The sequence below is a fragment of the Anabrus simplex genome, chromosome 1 (genome assembly GCF_040414725.1).
Source record: "Anabrus simplex isolate iqAnaSimp1 chromosome 1, ASM4041472v1, whole genome shotgun sequence".
In the NCBI taxonomy this organism is placed as follows: domain Eukaryota; kingdom Metazoa; phylum Arthropoda; class Insecta; order Orthoptera; family Tettigoniidae; genus Anabrus; species Anabrus simplex.
The window spans coordinates 1179156586-1179179152 of record NC_090265.1 but is presented as its reverse complement, the minus strand read 5'-3'; the positions used below and the strand labels follow the sequence as shown (position 1 = coordinate 1179179152).

General features: G+C 42.6%; 1 protein-coding gene across 3 annotated transcripts in view; it reads right to left on the bottom strand.

Moving 5' to 3' along the window:
- Grip (Glutamate receptor interacting protein) overlaps positions 1–22567 on the bottom strand; it is a 475280-nt gene that overhangs the window by 353765 nt on the left and 98948 nt on the right. For all 3 annotated transcript variants that reach the window (XM_067137515.2, XM_067137509.2, XM_067137516.2), the window contains exon 3: positions 13271–13351. In XM_067137515.2, coding sequence (XP_066993616.2) covers positions 13271–13351 — 81 coding nt within the window. The remainder of the gene's footprint in view (positions 1–13270; positions 13352–22567) is intronic.

The following is a 22567-nucleotide window of genomic DNA, read 5'->3' as shown; positions in this document are numbered from 1 at the left end:
GACCAACTTTGCTTTACGGGAGTGAAAGCTGGGTGGACTCAGGATATCTTATTCATAAGTTAGAAGTAACAGACATGAAAGTAGCAAGAATGATTGCTGGTACAAACAGGTGGGAACAATGGCAGGGGGTACTCGGAATGAGGAGATAAAGGCTAATTTAGGAATGAACTCGATGGATGAAGCTGTACGCATAAACCGGCTTCGCTGGTGGGGTCATGTGAGGCGAATGGAGGAGGATAGGTTACCTAGGAGAATAATGAACTCTGCTATGGAGGGTAAGAGAAGTAGAGGTAGACCAAGACGACGATGGTTAGACTCGGTTTCTAACGATTTAAAGATAAGAGATATAGAGCTAAATGAGGCCACAACACTAGTTGCAAATTGAGGATTGTGGCGACGTTTAGTAAATTCACAGAGGCTTGCAGACTGAACGCTGAAAGGCATAACAGTCTATAATGATAATGTATGTATGTCTCTATGTATGTATGTATGTATGTTATTATTATCTTGCTGGTCAATCTGTTCTGCGAGCCCTAGCCCTGTCAACGCTGTGAGATATTGACAGGACCACCCACATAAATGTTGGACCCATGTTTAAACAAGATGGTGCCCCTTTCCCCCTTCTCGACTTCATCACGATGTACGCCTACCAAATGCAATTTGTACAATAATGGGCACAGACTTCAGGATATCTGATTTTTTTAAAATAGGCTGCGGTTTAATGAATTATTCAAAACATATCGAAACGCTGTGATAAAAACTCGAGGCAATATTGGCTGAACCAAAATGGCTGCTCTGGCAGTCACCTGAAGGTAAATTGCCAAAGATGAATACAAAGTATCACGGAATTATAAAATAGAGATCATGAGACATGTTATGAAATATTGGGCTAAATACGCGAATGCTTTTTTTTTTCTTTTTTTTTTTTGCTAGGGGCTTTACGTCGCGCCGACACAGATAGGTCTTATGGCGACGATGGGGTAGGGAAGGCCTAGGAGTTGGAAGGAAGCGGCCGTAGCCTTAATTAAGGTACAGCCCCAGCATTTGCCTGGTGTGAAAATGGGAAACCACGGAAAACCATTTTCAGGGCTGCCGATAGTGGGATTCGAACCTACTATCTCCCGGATGCAAGCTCACAGCCGCGCGCCTCTACGCGCACGGCCAACTCGCCCGGTACGCGATTGCTTTTAGCCGGAATTTTTATCAGGCTTCCAATAACATAATCAGTTCGTTGAATGTCAGCACGCTCGAACCCCCACCCTTTCCGACACGTATCTCTGTTATCCCTTTCGGGCGCGCCACGCTCTTGTGTGTTATGTCTAGATTCTTCACTCATATCCACCTCAAATCTGTGCATGACTACAGTCACGTGTAGTCATACGTTTGAAACGATTCCATATTATCTGAGTATCATAAGAAAAAGTGCACCATGGTTTCAAAACTGGTATCACACATGTTATGATTGAAGGATTTATGGTTATGATAAATTAAATGGCTATGATTATCTCACTGCAACCCTTCAGCTTCTCTCGCTGTAGCAATTACACTGACTGACAGAGCAAATGCAACACCAAGGAGGAGTGGTTCGAAAGGGATGAAAGTTGGGGAAAAAACAGAGACGGCACGGACGAATAATTGATGTTTATTTCAAACCGATATGCAGGTTACACAATGCGCACGGCATTGACTCAGTAGGATGTAGGACCACGGCGAGCGGCGATGCACGCAGAAACACGTCGAGGTACAGAGCCAATAAGAGTGCGGATGGTGTCCTGAGGGATGGTTCTCAATTCTCTGTCAACCATTTGCCACAGTTGGTCGTCCGTACGAGGCTGGGGCAGAGTTTGCAAACGGCGTCCAATGAGATCCCACACGTGTTCGATTGGTGAGAGATCCGGAGAGTACGCTGGCCACGGAAGCATCTGTACACCTCGTAGAGCCTGTTGGGAGATGCGAGGAGTGTGTGGGCGGGCATTATCCTGCTGAAACAGAGCATTGGGCAGCCCCTGAATGTACGGGAGTGCCACCGGCCGCAGCACATGCTGCACGTAGCGGTGGGCATTTAAAGTGCCTTGAATACGCACTAGAGGTGACGTGGAATCATACGCAATAGCGCCCCAAACCATGATGCCGCGTTGTCTAGCGGTAGGGTGCTCCACAGTTACTGCCGGATTTGACCTTTCTCCACGACGACGCCACACTCGTCTGCGGTGGCTATCACTGACAGAACAGAAGCGTGACTCATCGAAGAACACGACGTTCCGCCATTCCCTCATCCAAGTCGCTCTAGCCCGGCACCATGCCAGGCGTGCACGTCTATGCTGTGGAGTCAATGGTAGTCTTCTGAGCGGACGCCGGGAGTGCAGGCCTCCTTCAACCAATCGACGGGAAAATTGTTCTGGTCGATATTGGAACAGCCAGGGTGTCTTGCACATGCTGAAGAATGGCGGTTGACGTGGCGTGCGGGGCTGCCACCGCTTGGCGGCGGATGCGCCGATCCTCGCGTGCTGACGTCACTCGGGCTGCGCCTGGACCCCTCGCACGTGCCACATGTCCCTGCGCCAACCATCTTCGCCACAGGCGCTGCACCGTGGACACATCCCTATGGGTATCGGCTGCGATTTGACGAAGCGACCAACCTGCCCTTCTCAGCCCGATCACCATACCCCTCGTAAAGTCGTCTGTCTGCTGGAAATGCCTCCGTTGACGGCGGCCTGGCATTCTTAGCTATACACGTGTCCTGTGGCACACGACAACACGTTCTACAATGACTGTCGGCTGAGAAATCACGGTACGAAGTGGGCCATTCGCCAAGGCCGTGTCCCATTTATCGTTCGCTACGTGCGCAGCACAGCGGCGCATTTCACATCATGAGCATACCTCAGTGACGTCAGTCTACCCTGCAATTGGCATAAAGTTCTGACCAATCCTTCTTGGTGTTGCATTTGCTCTGTCAGTCAGTGTATATACATCTCTGGTGGTCTGTCGTTGTCAATAACTGCGTAAGTACAAATTCTGGCAACACTTCAAAATCCTAAAAAAGAATTCTTCTTCTTATAATAATAATAATAATAATAATAATAATAATAATAATAATAATAATAATAATAATAATAATAATAATAATTCCTGTCCTCTTCCCTATTAGTTAAAATTGGAACTACTACGTCCGGGCACCCTTTCTTACGGCAAGGTTGTGTGGAGGAATGCATTCACTACTTGGGGCCGATGACCTAAATTTTAGGCCCCTTTAAACAACAAGAATCACAATAATGTATTCAATACTGGTGCTGAATGGAGCGTTTTTGTAGTAGTTTGTAGTGTGGTGTTCTGTGTGTAAGTTAAGAGGAGTGTGCTAAGACGAACACAGTTTCTGAATCAAACGAATTAAGCAGAAGCAAATAAAATCCCTAGCCCGACCGGGAATCGAACCCAGGATTTTCTGAAGCGAAGGCAATTACGCTAAGCATTCAGCCTAGAAACCGGACTACTAATTAGCATGTTTCGTTGTTTCAAACCCGTATATTCAATTAAGTAGCGTACCAATAAGCACGCTTTCACTGGCAAGCACATTAGTTTTAACTGCAAAGCAAACAGATTAATAATTTGATGTGACCGTTTTAAATCGTTCCATTCGAGTCCTCGGATAAACTAGATTGTATACTGCCAAGTTTCCTACATAATTTTATTTTCTTCAAGAAGTTTCATGATCTTCCGCTTGGTACCGTGTGGCAGCTAATGTAGTTTCAATGTATCCCGCTACGTATCTCTACTGGCGTTACAGCAGGAGAATTACCTGTTTCAAGAAGTAGCATGGTGGGTACTCTTAAGACGCTAACGACCTGTGGCTTGAAACTTTGCTGTTACGAACTTTCATATAATGTACAAATCAATATACTGTCATGTCCTGTAGCGACGTCCCTGTTGATGTGGCCGGTCCCTATAGTGATTCACCTGGGAGAAATTGAGCCCAGAACAGTGTTGGCTACTGAATGCATGATTCGAAGCAGTGTATCGATTCATTCAAGTGTCCGAGTGAATCGATTCACATGAACGGCGAGCTCACGGCACACGATTCAGCTTACTCCCAGCGGACAGTGCTGAGTGGCGCACTCACTGGACACGCGGAGAGCCGAGCTTGCGCTGCAGCGAGACAGTGAATCATGGCACATCGAAAGAATCGTGAACGAGCGCGGCACAGTGAGACACAAGATACACACGGATCCTTATCGACTCACTGGACACGCGGAGAGCCGAGCTTCCTCTGCAGCGAGACATACAGTGAGCCATGACACACCGAAAGAATCGTGAACGAGCACGGCTCAGTGAGACGCAAGATACACGGCTCCTTAACGGCACACTGGACAGTTGGACACTGGCGGAGAGCCGAGCTTCCGCTGCAGCGAGACATACAGTGAGCCATGGTACAGTACACTGAAAGAATCGTATGCTATAATGGATTCTCGAGCTCAGCTCATTTGAAAATAATACCCATTTGCATTCACTGTCCTCTTCTTACAGGGTGGTTTAAATAACAGATGGTTTTATTTGCAGTGTTAAAAAGGTAGTCAAAACATAATTCTGAAGTAGCTAGTAAGTAGGTAGGCTATTAGGTTATACTATTTGTTAGTTTAATGAATCTTAGTATTATAACTTAGTTGACATTTGACAATTAAACTCTACTATGAGTCATGCTCATGCCCACTCAAAAGTACCTGTTTTATATTGGGAAGAACGGCTCAGTATTCTCTCAGTTCATATGTCACATCGCTGCACAAGACCAATCATATGTGGACAGACGCAATAACTTAACCAACAGTATGTTGAATCAGAAAACCAGCGGGCTACTGTACATCTCGGATAGCCTATACAAAATATGACGATTTAAAAAATCCTCAGCTGATAGAAAAATACCTATTTTCAAAAATGACTGAGCGAGTTTTCGTGCGGTTAGTATCGCGTAGTTATGCGCTTGCGTTCGGGGGTATGGTGGGTTTGAATCCCACCGTCGGCAGCCGTTAAGATGGTTTTCCGTAGTTTCCCCATTTTCACACCAGGAAATGCTGGGACTGTACCTTAATTCAGGCCATGGCTGCTACCTTCCTAATCCTAACCTTTCCCACCCTGCCTCGCCGGAAACCTTCGTTGTATTAGAGTGACTAGCATTGTTTTCAAAGAAAGGAGTTCGAATCCCACTATCGGCAGCCCTGAAGATGGTTTTCCGTGGTTTCCCATTTTCACACCAGGCAAATGCTGGGGCTGTACCTTAATTAAGGCCACGGCCGCTTCCTACCAACTCCTAGGCCTTTCCTATCCCATCGTCGCCATAAGACATATCTGTGTCGGTGCGACGTAAACCCCTAGCAAAAAAAAAAAAAAAGAAAGAAAGGAGTTCATGGTATGAAGACCAGATGGCAGCTACGAGCACTGTATGCTGTTGCTGCTGTCTTACCAGCATATACTACACAGACGCAGTAGGAGCGGTGACTAATGTGCCGTAAATCGGATCACTGTATCGATTCAGTAACGTGAACGGAATCAAATGAATCGATTCATTAAATGAATCGAATGTCCCATCACTAGCCCAGAGAGTTTCAAGGGCAACGACTAGATCGCAAGGACCGACTGCAGTTTAACCCCCTCCCCCGTACCGTGCAACCATAATTTGTTTTGCAGCATTTGTTTCACAAACCAGTAGTAGAGGACGATATTCATTCGATAAGACAAATGAAGAAATATAAAACTTCACGAATGATTTAACTCTCGATTTTACTGGTCCTTGATGATTAACCAGGGTGGCACAATCAAACAATTCAAGCTCTGGTTCTCGGTTCTGTTTAATTACACAAAATTATCCACTTCCGCGAGGGGTCATCTGTTCACACGATGCAAGCGTACGTACACCCACCAATAAGTTAATTGCTAAGGCTCGGATTTCTGACATGGCATTATCTTCATCTCTTTTTATAAACTTATTTTAAATTGCAGACATTTCTAGATTTTTAAAACACGATGATACGATTATTATTCGTTATTCCCAGTAGTGACTTTAAATGTGGAATATTTGTGATATTTCTAGCACGGCGCAAGGGAAATGAAACAGTAATATTCCATGCAACATAAAATAAGAGCCAGTTAAACATGATTCCTCGACTAGAAATGAAAATTAAGAATAGAATCCAGCATTAAGGAATCCATTATGAATCACCAGCTATTCTAGTCAAGAAGGAATATGATATTGCTTTACCCAGAGTGACTATTATAAGACGATTCCATAATGAAAGCCTCCGTGGCTCAGACGGCAGCGCGTCGGCCTCTCACCGCTGGATACCGTGGTTCAAATCCCAGTCACTCCATGTGAGATTTGTGCTGGACAAAGCGGAGGCGGAACAGGTTTTTCTCCGGGTACTCCGGTTTTCCCTGTCATCTTTCATTCCAGCAACACTCTCCATTCTCATTTCATAGCATCTATCATTCATTAATAAATCACTTTGGGAGTGGCGACCCCATCGTACTAACAGCCTATATCTGCTTCATTCATTACATCCCTGACCCGGTCAATGACTGGAAAACAGGTTGTAGGTTTTCATTTCATTTCCATAATGAAACGAACCTTTACTCACGCAAAAGTATGAAGATAGGACTAAAAACCTCCATAAAATTTCCTGTCTTAAACAATACCGATCAATGCCAAGGATACCGACTATATGTTGGGTGCAAATCAAATATTTCCACTGTATTTATTATACTACTGACTCAACAAATGCAGCGCTATGGATTCAGTGTAATCTCCTATAACACTGTTAGCCGATCAAAGGGGCTGTAAATGAAATGGCGTATGGCTTTTAGTGCCGGGAATGTCGAGGACTTGTTCGGCTTGCCAGGTACAGGTCTTTTGATTTGACTCCCGTAGGCGACCTGCGCGTCGTGATGAGGATGAAATGATGATGACGACACAAATACCCAGCCCCCGTGCCTGCGAAATTAACCCTGCCGGGAATCGAACCCGGGATCCCTGTGACCAAAGGCCAGCACGCTAACTATTTAGCCATGGAGCCGGACAAAGGGGCTGTGACTGTAGAGTACTGGCTTTTTGAGCACAAGTTGCTGGATTCGATCCGGGCTCAGTCTCGTGGTATTTAAGGGTGCTCAAATGCATCCGTTTGCTCTCTACTTGCACATAAAATAACCCCTCGGGACGAAATTCCGGCACTTCAGCATCGTCGAAAACCGTAAAAGCAATCAGTGGTATGTAAAACGGATAAAAATAATCATTTATAGCAATGTTATAAATTGTTGGATATATGTATAAACGATAAATTAAATGAGCGTAGGTCAGTGACATGTTTGTGACAGAGCACTGAGATAAAAAAAGAAGTATGATATGAGTTCTTAAGGACAATAGTGGCATAAGTGGGGAGACTTTTAAGTTGTCCATTAGTTGTGGTGGATCATCTCAAATGACTTCGTAAGTGCACCATGAGCACTTACAAGGAGGGCGATTACACTTGCAGTCCCCAGATTGTACTTCTTGAAGTATGGGAGTGTTGAGTAATGTACTGTCTTCTTTTCATCGTTAATATAATTAATTTCATCACTGTCCTGTTCAAGACTTAACGTAGGTTCGAATATTAGGAAGTTTTGAAGTACCGGTAGGTGATTATGTCCACATGACACGTAGAGCCGTTTGCCCTAAGACCGGCGACCTCTTCGTGCACTTCAAGATATTTCTTTCTCAATGCAGTGGCTATTTTGGAAATAACTAGATGATGAAGTGAATTGCTCAGCAAATACAATATCTTTGGCCACGGTGTCCTAGAACGTGTCCGAGAGTTTTGATCTCTTCTCTTGGCGACCAAATATTTATCGAGTACAATTTTGAAACCTGCCGAATACATCTCTGACAGTTGCTATATTTGCATTAATTTTCAGGCAAGTTATCCACTCACATGTCAAGAACCCAATTTTCTTGAAGTTCTATTAACCCCGTCACGTCGTTTAAGAGCTCAACTCCTCTTCCATTTTCAGGTAGTGAACGCCAATTCACAAAATGTCTGTGACAAAGATCTTCTCGCAATTTTTTTACCGTCGATTTTATAAGCCAGGGCCTCTCAGGGTGCGTGCACCACTGCATTGCGCGGCGCAAGGTGCAAAAGACGACTTCGCTAGGTTGACTACAGTGCAGATCCCCCCCCCCCACTCCTGGATTTCAAGCAATGACGCTCTCTCTCTCTTTCTCTCTCTCTTCCCCTACGACTGTCTCGCTCGCTCCGCCTGTGTCCCCCTCCCTCACTTGCTCTGCAGCGCTCAACCATCCGAGCAGAGTTGATCCGAGCTTAGCTGAGTCATCCCGAGACAAAACGGTGGCCCGAACCGAGCCGAGTCGGACCGATGTACGGTCCACAGATCCTCTGCGCCTCGGTTTGCACGCGCGAGATTTTGGGCGTTTTAGAGGCCCTATTATAAGCTCTGTCAACGACGGAAGATGAGAATTTGTTCCACAATAAGGCAGCCATGTTCCTCTTTTTTCAATGAGATAGTTTGCACAAGGATACATAACAGATATACGAGTATCATCTTCCCTCTTCTATAGCAGACTACCGCTCACCCTACGTTCTGCTGAAATTCATTTTATGTTGTTATTACTGCTATTTATACTCACTTTGTGCCTTCTATTCTAGTCTGTGTCAGTGGTATTCAGCGTTTTCTGCAGATTATTAGATAAGTTAATACAACTAGGCTGTTATTTCATTCTGAAAGTTTAGTTACTTTATTACTTTTGCAAGCGAGTCCACTTTAGGGTGGGGGAGTGAGATATGAAAATAATCGAAAATAGTTTCGAATCTACAATTTTCTGGGTCGCGGTGATGAACAGTAACATTCCAGATTTGTTAAAGCCCAAGTTTAGCCCCCTTTGGTATAGGGGTTGGGAAAGGGTGAAAAAATAAATTGTCCAAAGTGACTGAGATAATGGACGTATGCATCTTCTAGCGTGGCTATCAAACAAAGTTGTTACAAATATGACTTACTACCTGGAAAATATACCCTGGGAGTAAGACGCCCCTAAAACCACTAGGAAAGGGGGTGAAATATTATTCATATTAATAAATGTAAGTCAGTTTGGAGCGATCTATATAATTATACTGTATAGTACGTATATTCATAAATTAAGGTTTAAAAATGAAAACAGACGTGAATTAATGAGACACTTCCAGGCATCTTAGAAACTTAAAACTTTGGTACCAAACAAGCTGATGATTTCAGGATCCCTAGAAATATCGAACATTCTCAGAAGGGGACACGCTGGGAGTTTCAAATTTGCATAAGAACGCAGTCGGGTATATTTACCCAAAGCGATAACCTGTAGGTTTCATAGGCTTTAAAATTTCCTGAAAAGTCCTAATTTTTAACCCCCATATCAAGATGGCGGCACAATCTGTCAGTTTAACTAGAGAATTGAAATTTGGCAAAATTATAGCTTTTAGACTGTAACTGATGGAAAAATTACGAAATGTTTAAAATTTGTATATTTTACACCCGAAAAATATCGAAATATGGAGGCAATTTTAATGACGGTGCAGACCGTCATTTAGAGGTATTTGGTGGCTAAACGGTAAGTCGTATCACAAAACGGATGGCACAGTCAATTTGGAGTGATCTACAACTTTGGTCTTATGGCTTTTTGTCGTATCTCTATCCCTTATACGTTAGATTTGGCTCTATTTCTGGATTGTCCCTAAATTTTGCACTTTGTACACGTATAATTGATGGTTTGAATCAGTTATAGTAAAGACAGGATCATCAAATTGTACACGAATATTGGCCCACCCAGTAGCCATATGTGAGCCAAATTCTATGTGTGAAGCTGTCACATAAATACACTTAATAAAATGGAAATTGCAACACCATGAAGGCATTGGTCGTTTGTGTTGATTTTCAAGATATGGAACGATACCATGTAGGTATGTAAACGATCAAAGTTTCAGACCCATTGGATTGTTGCTACAGGTCTCCCCACGTGATTCGTCGCGGAGGAATCAACTCCAGTATACGGACTCTGGTGTAGCGTAGTTAACTTGCAGTCTGTGAAGTGAAGTGTTCCCCGTCAAACATGCCTCGACGACAGAGAAGAGCACGCTATCAACAACTGTCGCCGTTTGAGAGGGCTCGGATAATTGTGTTGTGTGAGGCTGGATTATCACTAAGGACTGTCGCTGCACGTGTTGGCCGACAGGCACCTACGGTACAACGTGTATGGCAGCAGTGGTCAAATGAAGGTACCAACACTCGTAGACCTGGCACAGACCCAGCGCGACATACAACTGTGAGAGAGGATCGCCGCATCATTCGGATAGCCCGGATGGAACCCCATGCAACAGCAGCGCAAATTCGAGCAGCTGTGGCACCCCACGTTACACAACAAACAGTTGGTAATCGCCTGCGTGCAACTAGCTTACGAGCCCCTGTCCCTGCAGAAGGTGTTCCATCGACCCCACAACAGCGACGTGTAAGGCTGGCCTGGTGTCGAGAAATATCGACGTGGGTCGACGAATATCATAGGGTCGCCTTTAATGATGAATCGCGCTTCTGTCTTGCACGCAGTGATCGCCGGAATCGTGTGCGCCGACGTACCGTGGAGAGGGGCCGCCCAGATTTTATTGTCGAGAGGCACACAGGGCCAACGCCAAGCATTATGGTCTGGGGAGCTATTGGCTTCAATGTGAAATCACAGTTAGTGCATGTTGAGGGCACTATGACTGCTCGACAGTACGTTGATAGGGTACTCAATCCAGTGGTTGTCCCTATGGTGGCGAACTTTGCTAATGGGATGTTTCAGCAGGACAATGCCCGGGTTCACACTGCATGCATCTCCAGAGAAGCTCTCCACGACATCACAACCTTAAAATGGCCCGCCAGATCCCCGGACCTCAGTCCTATTGAGCCTGGCACATCCTGTATTGATTGTTATCCAAACATGCGGTCAGAGGGACTCCTCGAATCACAACCGAACACTCGTCCTGCATGGTCAATTGCAGCAATGTAGTACCACTCCTTCTGGGTGTTGCAATTTCCATTTTCTTCAGTGTATCTGAAAAGTAATTCACTGTGTGAAAACCTTGCACAAATTTCGCCCTATTCAACGTTTCTAAAACAATCTTACCTCTAAATAGATGAGATACCACAACATATCATAGGACCAGGCATTTCGATCGCTAAATGAGGCCAGGGGCGTCGTATCGTACAATCCTTTATTCGATGTGATGTGCCGTTTAGCAGCAGTTATTCTGTAAATTAAGGTGAACATGCATATACTTCCGTATCTCGATCTATATTTATTCATTGAAGTCGATTTGTAGCGATCTAGAAAGGGCGAGTCTGCCATTGTAATTAAAATTTTACAAATCGATAGTGACTCTTAGTTGGAGGACGTCTGCTATTGTAATAATTACTCTCCACACCGACTTTGACTGACAGTAGGAATGGGATCCTTCTCCAACTCCTGTGTAACTGGCATTAGTAAGGAGGGACTACTATTGCAATGAATAATTCCCTTCTCGATTTGACTGGCAGAAGTCAAGGGAGCATGCAATTTTGTTCAAAACTCCCCTAACCGATTGTGTTTGGGAGTGGGCAAGTGTGCCCGCCATTATCAACAAATTTACCCATCAAAAATGTAACTGGCATTAGGCATATTGGCCTGCTATTATAATGAAAACTCACCAACTCGGTGTGGCTAACATTATGAAAAGGGCCTGTCATCATAATGATAACCGCAGAACTCAATCTTAACTGCCAGTAGGGAAGCTGCCTGCCATTATAATAAAAACTCCTCAATTGTAATCTGTCTGGAAGTAGCAAAGTCGGTCTGAAATTTTAACAATAACTTCCCAAATCGATTGTGACCACGCAGTAGGCAATGGGGCCTGCTATTATAATGAAAACTTCCCTACTCGATTGTGAATGACAGTAGGTAAGTCAGCCTGCCGTTATCATCACAACTCCGCAACTCGCACTTTACATTGGAAACAACATATGGGAACTCACCATGCGGTTTCTAGTTAACGTTAAGAAACATGCAATTTTAAAAATCGTATTCACAGCATGTACAGTAATTTACTTCGATATCTGTATACAACGCACGGGTACATTTGCTACTTTTAAATATTTTTCTTTCGAAATATATGGTTTTGAAGGTCATCAAGTTTAAAGAAAACATTTTTGACTTAACTCCATATATTATTACTAGCATTTGAATATGAAGCCAATTTAGGTAACTTTGACTTAATATCTAGAGAATCTCATTCTATTAAGGAGGTATTTCTTTATTGTGACTTGAATAAGTGTCCATATGGAGTTTCAATTTTCAGTATACCACAATATGACACGGGTAATTATATATAATTGAGCTTTGACTTTATTAAATGATCGATTCGATGGCACAATTTCAATTAGAGAATCGTTAAGATAGATTATTATTATTATTATTATTATTATTATTATTATTATTATTATTATTATTATTCATACTTTTCCCAAATACGAATTTCTTTTCGGATTTAATTAAATATTATCCATGAATAAATTATTCTTAGACATTTTCCAAACAATGATTGTTTTTATTTGAGTAGTTTGCGCTGATTGCCGCCTTATATATCTATCATTATTTCCGAATTCTACAAACGTTGGCCAAGACTGATTTTAGAGATAATCCATAACGAATCCATAGCTGTACCCTAGGTCCGTATCCGAACCTTCACGGCGCCTGGGAGTAACCCATGTAGACTCCGGAGAATGCTAGTCGAAGCATGCGAACGTGTACAACATATTGGGAGACAGCGGCGCAAGGAGCTGAAATGAAAAACTAAGACAGTATTTTGGTCGTGCTGAAAGTTATGTCCTATGCATAGGTTATGAAACCTACGAATTCATTTTGTTATATTTACATACTTTTATTATATTTATTAAATTGTGCAATAATTCGCTAAATAGTCAAAAAATACAACTTGCTATATTACTACAGAAAGAAACAACTTGTGGAGCAAAGATGCGAGAATTTACTAATAAGAAGGCAAAACAAGTTCAGCTAAGAAATTCATAAATTTTATCCCGATTATACCCCAGTACAAAGCAGCGATTTTCTGAAGGATATAATCTATGAAATATGACATTCAGCCAACTGGGGAGAACGACCTACATCACACTTTGAGATCCTAGTCATTCAAATCACATGCAGAAATAGCTGAGAAAGAAAAATAGGCACACAACTTACGACTTGCACTCCGACTGCCTAGACCGCTCAGGCGGCCGGAGTCAACCGACGGCGTGGGGCTGGTCTGTCCGGACATCACATCTGTAAAAGACACAAAGTAAATAAGATATTACAGTACATTACACCCCAATTACAGAGGAGATAAAATACTGGAATAGTAATTGGGTTTTACCAAATCGTCTGATCCTCGTGATAATGAAGTAAATCATTTCAGTTGAAACTTACTTTTCCGAGATATTGGAATGCTGGTAACTTTAGGACGGGTCTTTCATAAAGGAGAGCTGAAGTTTATCTTCTTCTAATATACACTGGCGGAAAAATATATCCAAACACCATGAAATAAGGAATGTATAATCCGAAAACTTTGACAATATATTTGTCAAGGTAACAAGGTTAATATCCGCGTGAGAAAAGCCATTGTAAATGTGCCATGCTGGTCCATTAATAACCGGTGTAATCGCCTGACTGTTGAATGCAGGCATGCAAACGTGCATGCATTGTGTCGTATAAGTGCCGTATGTCAGCTTGTGGGATGGAGTTCCATGCCTGTTGCAATTGGTCGGTCAAATACAGGGACGATTAATGCCGGTTATGGATGACACTGTAGTTGTCCAATGATGTACCATACGTGCTCAACTGGGGACAGATCGAGGGATCGAGCAGGCCCAAGGCAACACGTTGCCACTCAGTAGAGCAGGTTGGATTACAACAATGGCATGGAGGCGTGCATTATCCTGTTGGGAAACACCCCCGGGAATGCTGTTCATGAATGGCAGACGGACGTATACATCTGCAGACAGGGTGCGTGGGATAACCACGAGAGTACTCCTGCTGTCGTAGGAAATTGCTCCCCAGACCAGAACTCCCGGTGTAGGTCCATTGTGTCGACGCCGCAGACAGGTGGAATGCAGGTGCTCACCTGACTTCCTTTTAACCAACACACGGCCATCACTAGCATCAAGGCAGAACCGGCTTTCATCGGAAAGCACAAGGGGCCTCCACTCCATCTTCCAATGAGCTCTCGCTTGACACCACTGAAATTGCAGACGGTGGTGGTTTGGGGTAAGTGGAATGCATGACACAGGGCGCCTGCCTCGAAACTGTCTTTCAAGTAACCGATTTCGAACAGTTCGTTGCGTCACTGTGGTGCCAACTGCCACTCGAATTGCTGCTGCTGACGCAGTTCGCTGCGCCACAGCCATATGTCGAATACGGCGGTCCTCCCTCTCGGTGGTGTTACTGGGACGTCCGGAGCCCGCTCTTCTTGCGAGCGTACCTCCTCGCGACCACTGCTGTCAGCACGCATGCACAGTGGAGACATTTCTGCCAAGTTGTTCTGCAATAGCGTGGAGGGAAAATCCACCTTCACGTAGTCCTATTATACGGCCTTGTTCAACCGCAGTGAGCTGTTGATACTGGTCTCTTCGTCGTCGTAAAGGCATTCTTGACTCACTCAGTCACTCCGTCCAATCTCACAGGTAAGTAACGCTCTCGCACAATACAACCCGTATTTAAAGCAAACCTGATTTGCAATGTCATGGGGCCACTACTGGCGCCACGCTAATGAGATTTGCGGGAAATTTGAATCAACGTCATCTTTCAGAAGTATAAACACACCTACCAATGTTCGTTAATCCAGCACAATCCCTTCTTGGTGTTTAGATATTCTTTACCACCAGTGTATAAAAGTGAATATTTGTTTGTTCGTCTCGCCTGGACTCAAACTACTGGACCGATTTCGCTGAAAATGTCACAATTTGTTCTTATTACTCCTGAGAGGTTTAAGAAATGGTTAAAAAATGCGATGGGTCGTTTTTATTATGAGCAATTTTACCGAATTAATTTTAATTGTATAGCCACACCTTGAGTGGATCGACTTGATGGACAGACTGTCTCTGAGCGACAACGACTTACTCTGTGTCATGATAGTTCGGTAAGAAATGCTGTATATAGGAGGATGGGAACATGCTGCCATTTTTATAAAGTACGTTTCTTGCTAGGAGGTTCATGACCATGCAAATAAAGGTGGATAGCAGTATGGGCAGGCTCTGTGACCTAAGCAACGCCGTAAATAGAAAGCAGAGTGCAAATAATCTTCGTAGTTTCCGTGGTAAAGATGGAGTGATGGCAAAAGAAACAATATGGGTGCAATTGGTAGATCTACAAGCTGAGTACTAATTACTAACGGGTACGTAGTTTATTTTCACGTAGATTGTATTGTATTAAATTATAAATTATATCATTAACGATATTGTTGCTTTTCTTGCAGTTGCTGTTACTTTCTCCGTCAAAAAACTTGTCACCTAAACCCGCATCAATTGGTAGATCTACCAGCGGAGCACTGAAGGAAAAGTGATTACGAGCTTCTCAAACAAGCGAGGATCGACAAGCAAGTCACGAAACAGGTCGTTTACGAGTTTCTCAATCACGTGCATCAGAAACAGGAGAGCAAAGAATAGTAAGAGTCGAAGCACAACGTTTACGAGCTACTCGATGGCGTGAACTGGAATCAGAAGAGCAACGAACTGTAAAAGTCGAAGCAGAACGTTTACGAGCTATTCGATCTCGACGAACCATGCATGTTGACTTGAATCTTGGTGCATTCCAGTACAATAAAAATTATGACTACAGTCTGCATCCAAGTGTAGACGTTGGATAAGGTGTGTGGGCATTGCAGTGCACGAAATTTCAGTGATGAAACACCAGGAATGTGCTGCGGAAATTGCAAAGTTAGGCTTACGATTTTGCATCCACTAACTGAAGTCATTGCTTTCGGCTAACCCAGCCGACTCGAAGCACTTTTTACAAAAGATTCGTAAATAAAATTTGGCGTTTCAAATTAAATCCTTTGGAGGCGATGAAGTATTCCGGGATCAATATATGCCACCTTTCAAAATTCAAGGGCACATATATAATCGCGTCGGATCATTTCTACCAGTTCCCGAATCTGAACATCAATTTGTAAAAATCGACTTCATGGGCGACGATGATCAGCGATGCAGTGCAATTCCAGGCACCAAATGTCATATTTTATCTACAAACTTTTTACCAATACAGCGCCCGGATAAAATTGTTCAAAATATGAATTGATAACTTGCCGGAGGATAATTATGCCATCCATATAAGAGCTGACAAAACATCAGTCGGACAGCATGCCAGACGTTACAACTCACCTATTTTCAATGTAGTAGCAATTGTTATTGTTTGAGAAGAACGCGATAAGCGCGATATAATTATTCAGCGACGGGATAACACAAAATATTGTACACCCCAAAGCACTTGAATACACTTTTTCAAATTTAATTTAATGCAATTCTTTTTCAGTTATTTTGTAGGTACATGAAAATGCATCAGCTTTCTATATGTGACGCATTGTAAAAGCAAGTAAAATAATAGAAAATAATCGATATTAATGTCGAATTCATTGTTTTTGTTTCGCGATGAATTGTAACACTCTGGATACCATTAAATCTACGTTAAGCCTCTATTGGGACAGGGGCTGTGATGGAGTGAAAATTAAATAGTCTAAAATGGCAGAGGTTGATGATGATGATGATGATGATGATGATGATGATGATGATGATGATGCTTGTTGTTTAAAGGGGTATAACATCTAGGTCATCGGCCCCTAATGGTAAGAAATTTCATGACAATTTAAAACTTCAAAATCATCCACCAACCAGAATAAAAAATGCGATAAAGAATGAATATGAATTTAAAACAATCAGGGGATCCGACCCAGAAATTAGCATAAACAATAGTATTACTGACCAAGGAACTGTTTCTAAAGCCCAATCCTGAATCGAGGGTGCTTGTTGTCTAAAGGGACCAAAAATCAAGGTCAATGGCCCCTCATAATGGTACTTATCGCTAGGAAAGTAGAACCATGGTATTTTTCATGGTGCGGTATTTATCAAAAGTAGCGTAGACTCGCGGTATTCCACACATTATGGTACTACTGACAGGTAATGATATTCGCACATGTAATGCAGTCCTATGGTGTTTCGCACATTGCGACGCCATTTACAGGCAACGCAAACCTACGGTGTTCAGCACAGAAGTGTACTAACCACAGGGACTCGCACTATCCCATGGTGTTCCTCATATAGTGGGTACTAATCATAGGCGAGCTAGAAGCAGGGTGTCGCTCACCCATGGTGTCGCTCATATAGTGTTACTAATCACAGGTACTGTAAAAGCCGGAAGCGAACTCCGTTGCTACTAATCACAAACCTATTTGATATCTAAGATAGTGGTACTACGGGCAAGTAAAAGCGACCCATGGTGTTCCCCGCGTGGTGCTACTAATTACAAGTAGTCTCATGGTTCTAATTCGATCGTCCTTTGGTCGCCCCTTTTAGGCAGGGGATACCGTGGGTGTATATTCTTCATCTGCGTCCCCCACCCACAGGGGTTGTGTGTTAGGTCCGCGAGAGATATTTTATTTCCCTCAAGTCCGCCGGAAAGCCGGTTAGGACCTCCCTATCCGCCACCTGAGACGCGTCACGTGGGAGCATCACCTCTCCCCCTGCTACGCCAGCGTAGTAGGTTCGTGGAAAATGGCAGAGATTAGTGTTGAATCAACAGTTTTGGGGTTCGCAAGGCTGTTTAGTGAGAGTTTTAATGACAATTGGAATAGTGTACACAATGTTGCGATGGGTAAATACATACAATTATCACTATTTTTTAAAAGGATCGAATACTTCCCAGTCAATTCGGGCTTCCGCATGGACAAAGTTTGACTCGAAAATGAAATAATCTAAAAATTGAAATCGAACACATTAAAACAACTTTAAAACGACATAATAGATCGTAAAATATCAATCAATGTATCAATAAGGAATTCTACAAAAATTCACTTCACACATAATTAACAAATCATACAAATGCTGAAAGTAATCATTCACCGGGTAACGCCAGATGCTATTGCTAATATACTAATAATTTTTCTCATAACACGAGCTACATTTCTATGCTGAGTATGTTCGGACAGCTGTTCGTTTTGATGAAGTTTGTGAACTGTAAAATAACTGACTTAGAAGCTTTATCAATTTGTTATGTTCAGTTGAATAATAATAATAATAATAATAATAATAATAATAATAATAATAATAATAATAATAATAACATTTTAATCGTAAAACTGATCGGTGGTCATGAAATGTCTCCAGACCATGTGGTTACTTGCGCCTTATTGATAAGACTTATAATGTTCTACATAGGACATCTCGCATTGTTTATTTCAGTAAGGAATTTATAGGTAGAGCCGGGCGCGGATATATAAAATATTATCCGCATCCGCACTTCCTTCATCCGCACCCGCATCCGCGAATGGTTATCCGCACCCGAATCCGCATCCGCAAATGGTTATCCGCACCCGAATCCGCGAATGGTTATCTGCTAATAAATATATAACTACAGAATATTACACCCAAGAAAGCCTCCACAGCTCAGGCGGCAGCGCGCCCACCACTCACCGCGGGGTTCCGTGGTTCAAATCCCGATCGTCCCATGTGAGATTTGGAGGGGGGACAGGTTTTTCTCCGGGTACTCCGGTTTTCCCAATCATCTTTCATTCCAGCAACACTCTCCAATATCATTTCATCTGTCAGTCATTAATCATTGCCCCAGAGGAGTGGGGCAAGCTTCGGCAGCCGGCACAATTCCTATCCTAGCAGCTAGATGGGGCTTCATTCATTCCATTCCTGACCCAGTCAAATGACTGGAAACAGGCTGTGTATTTTCATATTACCCCCCGCCGATAGTACTACAGCCTTTGAAGGGCCTTGGTATACTAAGCGTCCGCTGCTCAGCTCGAAGGCCTGCAGATTACGAGGTGTCGTGTGATCAGCACGCCGAATCCTCTCGGCCGTTATTCTTGGCCTGCTAGACCGGGGCCACTATCTCACCGTCAGATAGCTCCTCAATTCTAATCACGTAGGATGAGTGGACCTCGAATCAGCCCTCAGGCCCAGGTAAAAATTCCTGACCTCGCCGGGAATCGAACCCGGAGCCTCCACACCACGGGGCCGGCTTTTCATATTACGCCCAAGGTATTGAAACGGATAAATCTGTTAACAATACAATAGGCCTGATACCTTGCATCAGAACCCATAGAGTCACAGGTTCATGAGGGATTTCTCTTACAACTACTGGCGTATTGACGTTTGTTCTTTCCTTCCATTAATTGCGGGCAAGGGCCAGTTAGGCTTAGGTCAGATTTTCGGCCTTATGGTCTCAAGGGTCTTTATATATTACCATTCTCTCATGCCAATGCCAAGGATTACCTGACCACAAGCAAAACTAAGAGTATTCCTGAGTGAAAATCAATACACTTCATTATTCAGAAATTATCAGCAAAATTATCCGCACTGCCATATAATTTGCATCCGCCAAGACAATAACATCGTGGATATCCGTGCAGGGCTCTATTTATAGGCCTTTTTCGTGGACGCTGTCCTTCAATTAAGCTCTTTACTAGAGTTATTCTTATTACTTAAGTTTTCATTATGTCATTTGTTTTTATCTAATCTTAGATAAAATGTTGGTTGAATCTTACATATATGTTATAAAATCACATAATTTAGGTATCATGATGCCATATTCTGTCGCAAACTTAACCACAATATAGTCTGATTGCCAATTAATTTTTCTATTTTCTCGCGAACGGTTCATTTTCTTAATGACCTGCGCCTTTTCACTAGACTTCAGTCTGTCAAATGATAGCGCTACAGTGTGTTTTCATCAGAGGTGGTGACTGAAATAAAGTGAATGTAGAAAGAGTAAGAAGTGGTAGAGATGGTTGGTGTAAAAACGTCAATCAATATGCACTCTCAAACAAGCGATATATCTTTGATACTGTGATTAGTAGCGGTGGAGTTTGGGAGAAGGCAGAAGAAGCCAAGCTCGATATAAATATCAAATATTTTATTAGAATTAGCGACGTGAATTAATAGAAACAATTCGTTTATGCAATAACAGATGTTTGTGAGCAAGAGAGCCGTGATTTATCGTAAGTGGTTTGTGTTGCTCGCTACCAGACAGCGCTATAATGTTGATAAGGACCAAGAGAGGCCGACTCACTAACATCCTCCTAGGTTGCCATGGCAGTAACCTTTCAACTAATGACCAGTAAGCAAACCAATAAGGATGTGTAAGGGATAGAAGTGATTGAAGGAGACCATTTTGGGACAAAGTCATTCGTAATATTGTATTGCCAAGATTATTATTATTATTATTATTATTATTATTATTATTTCAGCTGCCCATAGAATTTAAGCATTCAAACGTGCAAAGGGAGTATTTTCCGGTCGGTAAGGGTAAGCTTAAAGCTCCCCTAATTTTGAACCAGTATTCCAACCACTGATTATTGGTTGCAACCCTATTATTGAAAACACCATGGTCTGCTGCAATCGACTTTCTTATCCAAATGTTGATATTTTAAAATACAAACTAATGCCCGTCTTTGACGACTCAATGCGTTGAGCTGTAGGGATTTTATTCTCACCTCCACAGGTTAGGTTATGTTTATGTCATTTCCTAATGACGTGAGCCGTTTCACTGGCCTTCAGTCTGTGAAATGATAGGGCTATGTCCATATTATCACAGTGGAGTATGCAAATATAATTGCACTCGCCGAGGCACAACCTTGCCACACGCAAAAGCCTTGACTCGAGAAATCGATCAAGCGTCAGTGTTGTCGATTACAGACATGGTAATGTTTTGTGGACAAAGCCGCCTAAAGAAGGCACGACCGTGTGGCCATCAGATAGAGCACTCTTCCCGCTAACTCATCGGCTATGCTCTTCGCGTGATCCCGCCGACAAGGTGTGCTGTGCACCGGCTGACGCGGCCAGGAATTTGCCAAGTCCCTCTCGGCTGGGAGCTTGTAGCAAATGTGACAATAAACCAGACTCCCCTCATGTGAGACGAAAAAAAAAAAGGAAGAAAAAATTCACTTTTAGTATCGATGTTTACATAAATCCTCAGAGAACTAATACGTATCTAACGGAACTCCCGAAAATGGAAACCAGAATGCCAAAACTAGTTGTAAAGGCCCCCATGGACAGAATTAGAAGTGAGAGAGTAATTGATTAATCGATATTCAAGGGGACACTCTGGGAGAGCTACCGCTACAAAATGACGAACATTTAAAAATACATCATGTTTAGAGAGGCAAATTACCCTGGAATTCGCACTTGCATTAAGAGGAATATTTCATTTTATCACAGGAGACCAACTGCGGCCCGGCATATAACTGATTACGATCTGTTATTTTCCTACTCCGAGTTTCCTTGTTTGTCATTATTTGACTATCCCAGGTGTAAATAGCAACACTGAAAGCGATAACATTTCCTGATTTGAGGGTGTGATACACCTTGATGGAGGCAGTATTTCTTCATCTGTTTGTTGACACAGGCCACAACAAAATGTAGTTTCCGCTGAAGTCTAAGGCTCATTTAACGCTGTGACAACATGAGGTATGGGTGGTGATGAGTAATGACATTCAGAGCCCTACTAGCACATCTGAAAGTTGTTATAATAGGGTCACCTGTGTTTCTGGCCAAGTGAGGAAAGCAATCGCAAACTCTCACTCCTCATCTTGTCTTGAAACCTTGGTACTGCTACTTGAAGTTCCAGTCAGACCTAACAGACATACAGGGGCTGCGGTAGTCGAGTGGCATAGTGACTGGCTTCTCACCAAGGCGGTCGCGGTTCGAATGCAGGCCAATACTTATACTACTTTTGAAATTAAAAGTCACGTCCCTGTGGTTCGGAATCCCTGGGTTTTGCAAGTCCCAGTGCAAATATATAATACGAGGATGAAATATTACTGATGTACAGTATTCCCAGTCCTATAATCTAGTTACATTTACTCATTCTAGAACGGGCAGTATAGTAGGAGTGTGATAGTTTCAAGGTAAGATGCGTATATGCAAAGAGTACATATGTAATAGTCTACTAAAAACGGAAGATAATGGAGGTGCATAATCAAGTCATAGAGGCTTAAAAACCTGTTGCTGACAGACATGACAGAATATAAATAAACTGTTGCCAATTTCAGGCGCTATGTGTGCCTATTGCCTTTGCCCTTTGTATTATTTTATGTTCAAAGACACATTTATTTACTTATATATTTATTTATTTATTTGTTTATTTATTTATTAAATTTATTTATTTATTTATTTATTTATTTATTTATTTATTTTTTATTTTTATTTATTTATTTATTTATTTATTTCAATCTCTAAAAAGCAAGCTATTAGATTTATGCGACTGTTTATATGTCATAACCAT